This window comes from Montipora foliosa, chromosome 14, assembly GCF_036669935.1.
Source record: "Montipora foliosa isolate CH-2021 chromosome 14, ASM3666993v2, whole genome shotgun sequence".
In the NCBI taxonomy this organism is placed as follows: domain Eukaryota; kingdom Metazoa; phylum Cnidaria; class Anthozoa; order Scleractinia; family Acroporidae; genus Montipora; species Montipora foliosa.
The window spans coordinates 12283531-12293530 of NC_090882.1; the positions used below are offsets into that span (position 1 = coordinate 12283531).

The following is a 10000-nucleotide window of genomic DNA, read 5'->3' on the forward strand; positions in this document are numbered from 1 at the left end:
TACACGTAGCCGACACAAAGCGCGGGAAAATGTGCACGCGCAAGCCACGACTGGTTTTGGTTTCACTTCTTTTTGGTTGACAAAATGGCGCGAGAACTTTGAACCAATCACTGGGAGAAGTAATCCAAACCAATACAATTCGCTAATTACTTTCGTCCCTAAATTGAAACCCGCTCTAAAGGTCATACATGGGTCATACAGTTGTTGGTGGTTGGCTTCGTGTGCTTTTATTTGATTTGCCGCACCCCCCCCCCCGGTCAGTAAAGACAGCACTTTTTAATGAAGTGATGATGATGGGGATGACAATGATGACGTTGATGTTGAAGCTGACGATGATGATGATGACCATTTTAACAAATCGAATGTGGTTCAGCGTTGTCTGTACTTTTGCCGACAACGATAATCGTCATCGCAGTGGTCAAAATGTTGTGCACTCAAGAGGCGCAGCCGAGTGAGTCCACAACAACCCCCTTGGTGCACATCAGCTATTTAGCTGCCTTCTTATCGACCTACATAACAAATAAAGTATGTATGTATGTATGTATGTATGTATGTATGAATCAGAGAGATGACGTTTTAATGGCCCTTCGTCAGGGCGAATGACGGGTATTTTTCACGGTTTTCTGTCTATGTAAATGAGAAACTTCAAAGAAATAAACTATTTTTATGGTAATTTGATATAAGACCTTAGCACTTAGTTGACGAAGGTTTATAGAAAGAATTATGCAAAACATCTGTGGTTAACTTCTGTAAGTCAAAAGGAGTTTGCAGTACTGGCTGGTTTTATGCCGGACGGTGTTTTTTTTATTAGATACTAAATTGGAAGGCCTCTGCTTGACTAATAACCGCTCTAATCCACAACGACAAGTTGAAAATAACGGCACATCGCGACGACGTCAAAACTACTCGTCTAAAAATAAGGAGGAAACAAAGAAAATTATAAATGATCTTTCACTTCTAAGCGGGTGCATTTTAAAAATCCATCAATTTAGTTTTACGCGGTTTTACAGTCAGTGCAAGTTCATGAGATTCATCACAAATTAACAACTAATACAGTATTTTAAGTTCTTCGCTTTTATCTCGAACCGCTACTATAGATTATTAAATAAGTGAGCTATTTTTCAGGGTTCTTGGTGACACTTCAAAAATGCTACCAATTCAGTATTCTTCTTAACGTAAACTATGTTTCAGAATTTTTTAAGGTACTAAGATCATGTCAAAGAGAAATTGAAAAGCATTAAGAAAACTGCAAATATGGAATTTTCAAAAATAAACACGTAGGCTTTTTGCACGAATTCATTACTGAATGTATAAGGAACTTGCGTGGAATATTCAAAGACATTCGGAAATGGTATGATATCTCCCTCATTATTCGCGAATATAGCCATTTTTTCACAAAGCAAAAGATACCGAGCTTGGCTTGATAACTTCGAAATACCAGGTCAACCGACTGGAGGAAATTTAAAAAAAAAACATTTCTGTTCCTGCCTCCTGTACAAACAGATAACGACAGTAATAATTTGATCTTCAGCATGTTGTAGTCGTTATAAACATCTTTTCGTTCTGTTTATCAGTTGTTAAAATTCCTAAATATAACGTTAACTCGGCAAAGTATGTAAAATCCTCACCATCAGTCGTATTTGTAGCATTGTTTCCTGCGCTGGATTCGCTAACACTGCTTAAAGCGATGGCGAGTAAGATATGCAGCGATGCCTTTTGGCCCAAAACCCGCTTCATTATGTCCCTTTTGAAAGCCTTCTTTTGCAGAGCAAACACAAGTTTAGAAATACAACTGAAATTAACAAAAGCAACCAAACTTTATCGCAGGATATAAACACTTAAATCTCGCCTCCCTGCGAAAGTTTGTCGCTCGGGGAAATAAAATGCAAATTTTGCCAATTCAGTGGCACCAATCTCCCCATGGAGACTGAGTTCATTTATTATTAATTGTTGACACACGAAAGTACGTTTAATTTCCAACAATACGCACATTTCGCAGCTTCGAAGCCTTTTTCATCCATGCCCTTTTCTAACATAGCCAAATCTTCCACAAAAGTTACACAATCAAAAGAAACTTTGTGATTTTATCGAACAGGGGTTGACATTGTGATCTGGCGCATGCGTCATGTCATCATACGCAGGTGCCGTCTTCTCTGGTTGCTTAGAAACGTAAACAATTGAATTCATTTCCGAAAGAGTTTTACGTAATTACGTCAATTCAATGAGAATATAGGATATTGGAAATTGCAGGAAGCTTTGATAAACTCTCTTCACAAGAAACGTTATAATGTAAACTTACCAAGAATTAAGAATTTGTCGAGGTTTGAAGTGTAAATAACTGAGAAATCTTTAACCACTATGCGAGACCGAAAGTTTAAAAGTTAAGGTAAATTTGTTTATAGACTAGAAAATTCCTAACTTGCAGTAGAGCCGAGCCAAGAAGGCTTAACATTAATTAACTGACTGTAACCAGAAATTCCCCTTGAAAATTAAAAAAACAGATTGACTAGAACAGTAGATGATAACTTAAAGGAGGCGACATAGACTTTTAGCTAATTTGACCGAGCGTACGAGTTCTAAATGAGTAAACGTATGCACGAAAGTCTAACCCGGCTCTTAAATAACCGAAGTTCATTGAAACACTTAGTTTACATGCGGTTGTAGTGTTGTATGGATGGATTCTCAGGAACAGCCTTATCACGTAATCTTTGGTTAGTTTTAAATTAAGATCACTGCATGGAACGGAAAGAACAAACTTTATTCACGTGTATAAACGATTGTTATTCAAAACGTCTTCCGGACAATGTTCAAGCCGTATTCTATTATACACTGAGAGGATCATTAAATCGAGGCTGGTGCTAGGGATTTTTTTTCCATGTCAGCCTCAGTCTCATGCTCGTTCCAGTTCACCGTGAGAACATTGTGCCTTGAGAAAGATGAAGGCCTCCATCGGCGCTTTTAGCTCATTATTTGAGTCCATTTAACACAAGCCGAACTATTTTGGAACTAAATTTGTGATCAAAACATCTCAACGAAAAAATTAATAAAAGATATCATAAAAGTAGACGTTGTAAGTTCACGATTTCTACAAAAATCCGATCGTTACAGATCCCACGGTGAGTGCGAAAAATGTAGAAAAGTTAAAAAAAAAATGCAGACCACCTTTTGTAACTCTTTAATGATTCTTTTTTCCTGGTGTTCTCGACTCTATTACTACAAACAACATATCTTCAATCTTTTGAATGCCTTGAATATTGAAATAATTTTGAAGACACTTTATTCGTAACTACGTGAGGAACGATCGTCCGGGTGAGTGTAGTCCTGAGATGGCCTGTTTAGGATGACATTAAGGAGCTTAAGGGGATGGCACTTAACAACAGAACGACAATGGTTACTAAGAAAGCTTTTTTAAGAAAATAACACAAACAGCGGTGATAAACATTGTATTCCAACGCATTTTTATAAAGCATACGAAACGTCAAGTTTTATAAAAATGCGTTGGAATACAATGTTTATCACCGCTGTTTGTGTTATTTTCTTAATCAAGCTACGATGGCCTAAGAACAAGAGTTTATACGAAGCTTTTTAGTTAAAGAGAGCTACAAAAAGAATGCATGGATGATTCTGTAAGTCACTTTTTTCAATGGAAACTTGAAATCACTTCAAACAGAAGCGCAACTAGTCCCAGTCCTCTGCCGTGCGTTTCAGTGAAAAGCAGGTAAAGGCTTCCAGGAAACGAAAGGAAGAGGCGCTTTCTTCACCGGATGGTTCCCATTATTTTTCGTAAACTGTAGCATGGAATTTCTATTTGGACAAAAAACGGAACTGATATTTTGAAGTGTATCAAGGTAAAGTCTCTGTTACGAGCCTGAAGGCCCATTAAGGTCGGCGCTTATCTCCGGTTTCCGTAGCATGAGGCGACTAGGAGTATTTATGCTCCCCCCTGGATGGGATGCTAGTACATCGCAGGGTTACCCCCAGCATTACGCTGGTACCCATTTATACACCTGGGTGGAGAGAAGCACCGTGAGAGTAAAGTGTCTTGCCCAAGAACACAACATAATGTCCCCGGCCAGGCCCCGAACCCGAACAACTCGATCCGGAATCGAGCACACTAACCATGAGGCCACCGCGCCTCCCACAGTGTATCAAAGGAGGGCCTTATGACATCATAATTTTTTGGAGAAATAATTTCTTTTACATACTACACATACATATTTTGTGTTAGAATGTTCTCATACTGTTGCGTTAAAAATTTGTGAAAAACATAGTTAACTCGCTGAGCTTTTAGGTATTTTCTGTTTTGGTCACGTGATTAACCAAATATGGCTGTGAGTCTAACCAGATGAAGGAATGTTAAATAGAACACATTTGGCAAATGGGGATAACTGTAGAGTTAAAGGAATTCGAGAAATGACTATTTGAAGGGGTCCATAGCAACGGTTTGGCAGTTAAGATCCACCATGAAGCACGTGTGTTTTAAAAACGCTTGAACTATCACATACCGTAGATTTGATGTTAGTCTTAGTGCCTACTAAAGTTACGCCCACTCGCGGATGGGGTTAGTACTTGGACGGGAGACCACTGAGACTAAATTTCTAAACTTGATTCATTTTTTATTTTGTTTGGCCGTCTACGTCTTTTTTTATTCCTGCAATGGATCCATTTTGTTGTTTAGGTTTGGTAACATCATTGAAATGATCGATTTCCACTAAAGCCCTTTCTAAATCACTACAGTTAGACTACGTCTCTTGCATCAAATTAATGCTTCATCCCCTACATGAACGAGCCAAAAAAGGAGAGTTTTGATTCCTTGGGTCAAGTTTGCACTCCGAAAATCGAAATGGCGCAAAATGTTAGAATATCAGATTTTGAAGAAACAAAAAAATTTTAGCACGTCACGTCATGTACGGGACTTTGTAGTCGAGAGGTTTAGCGCGCTTCTTTCGTGCGAAAAAAAAAACCCGAGGTGACACACGCTAACACCAACCCGGTGCGTCCAATACATCAGGCATGCACACAATCATTTCACCCACCCAATTAGCAGCCATGTGTGAGCATGCGTGATGTGTTGGCCACACCGGGTTGATGTTAGCGTGTGACACTTTGCCTTTTTGTTGTTCTTTCGTGCGCCCAGAGCAGCTGAGGGCTCTGGTTCGAACTATAGCCACCGTACGGAGTTGTAATCGTTCCCCGGTTTGTGGAGCTTAATTCAACTTCAACGGATTATGCACATTTGTGACTACGAAGACTACTACGAAGAAGAAAAACACGAAGAAAAAAAAAGGAATTGTTACCGTGGCTGCCTACGGCATCCCACGGAAAAATCTGGGAGACACCACTGTCCTGGTACGCAAAATGTTGTCTTCCGGTTGTCGTTCGCGTTTCAAAAACGCGAGTGCCTAAGCTCTCTATTGACTGACGTTTCGACAACCTGAGCGGAAGTCATCATTTGTGTAACGTAAGTCGGTGGTATAAACACTCAGGTCGTTGATGTGATTGGTCAACTAAGTCGTGCTGTTATTGGTCGACCGTCAGTTCAGCCACGATGTTATTGGTCATAAACAATCAGGTCGTTGATGTGATTGGTCAACCAAGTCGTGATGTTATTGGTCGACCGTCAGTTAAGCCTCAATGTCATTGGCTGTGAAGACTTTTTTCGTCTTCTCATGGCTAGACCTTGAACGAATCCGGGAAAAGGTGGCGTCTAACAAGTTTCCCAAGCATCAGTGCTCGATCAAGCGGATAAAACTGCGAAAGAGGATATGGACTGATTTAGCACAGAGTTGAAGAAGTATAGTTTGCAACACGACCCGGAGTAACTTAAATGTTTCCAACGGGACCAAAGGCAACGAAATGTGGCTAGAGTTAAACGGATCAGTGACCCCCTCTCACTTTTGGCTGAAATATATTTAATACGAAGTTTTAAAGTTTTATTTTCAAAATATAAGTACTTCCTAAATAAGGTTGACGGTACGTTGGGCGCATAACTCTTCAATGCTTCACTTAACAAACTTGTACATGGTAAACCGCGCCAACGGAGCGAAACTTTTTAAAATTTCAAGAATTTCTTCTTTACAAAACATCTGATTTGTAAAAAAACATATCTTAAAATAAAGTGAAACATAAAGCTATGTAGTTTCTTTAGTTCTTGAAGTAAGTGGGACTCCGTTGAGTGAGACAAACCTTTACCCGAATTAAAGAGATCAAAACACGAATGGATACATTTTCAACGCGTGTACGTCAAGTTCATCTTTTCAAAATCATGGACCATGGATTAATAAAATATTTTGGGCAAAACAACGCCTTTCGAAATATACAACACTGACAAAAATTTAAAAAACGCGTTAAATTGAAGGGCGAACATAAATGTTACAACGTTCTCGTGTTTATTTTTTTACGAGTTAAATACGTCGATATTATGTGCTTCGAAGGCAAAACAAGTTCTTAGATTTGTTTTAATCACAGTCGATAACACAAAATAACACCCGTGTCTTCGACGTGTCTGGTGCCATATATTACTGGTGGTTGTCCTGTTTTTTGAAACACTCGAATGAAAAAAGAAATTAAAATAATTCCTAGCGGAACTGGCGATCTGTTAAAGAGACTCTATCTCCTCTCGCATCTTAGCTTCCTGAATGTGGTAAATGGATGAAGATTCATAGGCAATCAAATTGTAGAATTTTGGTTTTGCTATTGACTCTTGCAACATTTGTCATAGTTGGTGTCCACTTTCACGCTGTCTCTATTGCAAATAATTCATACACGTTGGTCGGTGAAGAATTCGTTAATTCAAATGCCAGATTATCTAGCCTTACAAAGAAGGAATTTGTATACCTCGCGCAAGCGGAGAGCTGTTTATCACAACATATAACATGGTTTATAAAAGATGAAAACATCTCCAAACGCCGCGATGTAATAGTGCTCAGTTGGGGACAACCGTGCATGGAGTCATCCGCAAATTCGAGTGGTGCAGATTATTTTTATCAAAAAAATACTACATGGAGCGAAGGACGAAACATTCTGTACCGCTTGGCCATGAAAAGACGCGAAAAATATCGCTATTACATCTTCATGGATGAAGATATTGAATTTTCATTCACGCCCAACACGACCGAAGACATCTACAGTCGAGACGCCGTGCACCCACTTGAAGCGTACGAAAACTTTCTACTAGGCTACGAGCCCGCTATCGGATTGTGCGATTATTGCAGTAAATGCGGAAAATTTTTGCCAAATGGCTCAATCGTTCCCGCGTTATGCTGTTCGACACGTCCGGCGGATGGAAATCTCCCACCAATTTTACCAGTAACCATCGCATTTGACGCCGCTATAAATGCTTTTCACGCTGATGCCATTGGACATATTTTACCTTACAGACTTGACTACGAGGAAATAAGCTGGTGGGAAAGCCAAAAATATGTTATTTTAGCTTCAGATATTTTATTCCGGGGCCAGGTTTTAAGATACACCCACGTGACCGCCATTAACAACGATCACAGAGACTATCCTCAACAGATACTTGACAACTGGGCGGATATATTAAAAGATATAAGAAACCATGTGCCCGAAAAGCTTAGAAATCACAGCGTATTTAACACTGAGCCTGTTGTGAATATGGTGCCCGTTATTACAGGAAACGTGGTTCATACTTTGTTGTGGAACATATCCATTCCGGAGGCCAAAACGCCAATTGTGCCTTACCGTCATTTTGATCAATGACGTTAGTGCGAGCTTCAATTGAGTGTCGTAAAACTAAAACCAAAGTAATTACTTTGGCCAATCAAAAAAGGACGGAGACAATCCAGTAAACCAATCAAGACTCGAAGTATTTACACGTAGCCGACACAAAGCCAGGGAAAATGTGCATGCGCGAGCCACGATTGGTTTTGGTTTTATGATTGGTTAAAAAAGTGGCGCGAGAACTTTGAACCAATCACTGAGAGAAGTAATGCAAAACCAAAGCAATTCGCTCTAAATCACTTTCGACACTCAATTGAAAACCGCCCTACGCAGCTCACCTGTGCCGTTGATAAATTTTATAAGAGGATAAAAGCAACATAGCCAAGCCATTCGTGTTAACCACACGCGCGGTCGAAAGTAGTAGTAAGAATAAAAAAATAAAGCAACTAATTTAAGATGGCGCTGGATTGATAATCCAAACGAACGGAAACGGTAACACAAAGACGAAACATCTCGTCGTCCGCGGATGTCCAAGAATGTGGCTGACACTGTGCGCATGCCGAATCGACATCGAGAACAAAATTGATAATGAACGATTCTTATTCAACAATTACGTAGGGTGCGATTCCGGCGCTGAATGGCAGTAAGTGATCAGTTCTTACTAACATACAGGAAAGTGTTTTCTATTAAAGTGTGACACAAGCTGAGATTTGCAAAAATCTAAGTTATTGCACTAGGCCTGAGAGAGTGCTCTCTTCCCCCGCTACACACTCACTTTCCATGTGGGAAATCTCTAAACCCTATTATACAAGGTAGCTATAGGCGTGGAATCCATACACAACAATATTCTGGACTCTTTTATTCAAAGAAAAATGACAAATCTTGTGAGAGGAAGGTTATGTGGGTATTTAATATCAATGAAATATTACACCAGAGTATTTTAACGGAGCTTGCAGCGTTCCCCTCAACATTAGCTTAAACGTCTATCCGCGAGGTTATTTCTTTGACCATTTCTTTGAGTTTACATCCAATCTTTTCCGAACTTGGGAGACCAAAATGATCTTTTCACTTTTCTATCTCGGTTGCCGGGTTGAGAGCTAAGCATCATACGAACAGAAGATCTTTTTCCAGGGGGAGGGCCGCCCTGCTTATATCCAACTCTCCATCTTGTGGCCGAGATGTCCGTATTTAATGCATCGTTTAGACTTTTCAAGGGAATGTTACCGACTTTCCTGCTTGCGTCTTCGACTCCAATTTTCCCAGAACCGTCGAATGCCTCGTCCCCAGGCCTAGGCGGCCACATTGCTTTCTGCCCCACTGTTGTTCCTTGAAAACATGAAAGAGGCAAAAAAAGCAAGTCTGCACACATTTCCTAATACCCCTTCTACGCTTAAGATCCTGATACAAACCAAACAAACTTCTCAAGAAAGACGTTGAGAATCAGATCGCGATCTTGATGGTACAGCTCGATTCTCTGAGTACTCACAGCTTAGGTTTTCAAACGTTAAAACCCTGTTTTAAACAGCAAATGAACGTAGCTTTCAAAGGCTTTCGTTTGACTGGTCACATTTAAGGATTTGGGACACAGAAAACCACGTTTAACCTCCTTGACGCAGTGCAAGGGATGGCGCAGTGGTGAGAGCACTCGCCTCCCACCATGCAATGTGGCCCGGGTTCGATTCCAGACTCGGCGTAATATGTGGTTTGAGTTTGTTAGTGCTCTTCTCTGCACCGAGAGTTTTTTCTCGGGGTACTCCGGTTTTCCCCTCTCCTCAAAACAAATATTTGACTTCATTTGCGTTGATTGTTAATTTCAGTTTACAGTGTCCCCAATTAGTGCTCCAGCGCTAGAACGACAAGACACTTAAAGAAAGTTCCTTTCCTTTACTTTTCCTCAGAATAATAAACAGCACCCCAGAAAAAGTACTGATCAGTGGCTTTGAAAGGTTACACTTTGTGATTCTATCTACTACAACAAAAAAAACAAAAAAAAAATTGGAAGGATAGAACCATCTTGTTCAGCACAACCAACATCACAAAAATTTCCTGTTCAATAGCTGTCATTTGAATGGTCGCACTTCAGGATTTGGTCCTCTTGCTAAAAGGTCAGAGTTACCATTAACAGGCGCGCGCGCGCGCGCGAGTGCCACGAACCACGCGATGGCGCTCTCGGTTTGTTATTACTATAGTTCAATCAAGGCTTGCTGCATCAAGGTTGTAAGAATTATTTTTAATGCATAACTGTTTTTAAGGAAAAAAGGAACAACAAGTGCTGAGAATAATTTGACCAACAGTCTTGTATACTTAATTTTCACAC

At 40.1% G+C, this 10000-nt stretch overlaps 2 protein-coding genes and 1 long non-coding RNA gene across 3 annotated transcripts in view; 1 reads left to right on the forward strand and 2 right to left on the reverse strand.

Moving 5' to 3' along the window:
* The window catches only part of LOC137985191 (uncharacterized), a 16545-nt gene extending 14666 nt beyond the window's left edge, over positions 1-1879 (reverse strand). The window contains exon 1 of the mRNA XM_068832715.1: positions 1629-1879. Coding sequence (XP_068688816.1) covers positions 1629-1737 — 109 coding nt within the window. The 5' untranslated portion in view covers positions 1738-1879. The remainder of the gene's footprint in view (positions 1-1628) is intronic.
* A 4717-nt stretch (positions 1880-6596) lies between these two features.
* Positions 6597-7866, forward strand: LOC137984876 (uncharacterized). The gene has a single exon (XM_068832201.1). It carries the CDS (start codon positions 6652-6654, stop codon positions 7720-7722), a length of 1071 nt encoding a protein of 356 aa, XP_068688302.1. The 5' UTR covers positions 6597-6651; the 3' UTR covers positions 7723-7866.
* A 651-nt stretch (positions 7867-8517) lies between these two features.
* Positions 8518-10000, reverse strand: part of LOC137984877 (uncharacterized) — an 8348-nt gene continuing 6865 nt past the window's right edge. Inside the window, exon 2 of the long non-coding RNA XR_011119192.1 lies at positions 8518-9009. This is a non-coding gene — a long non-coding RNA (uncharacterized lncRNA). The remainder of the gene's footprint in view (positions 9010-10000) is intronic.

Coding starts and splice junctions, on each gene's coding strand:
- LOC137984876 (XM_068832201.1), top strand. CDS start 6,652: ATGAAGATTCATAGGCAATCAAATTGTAGAATTTTGGTTTTGCTATTG.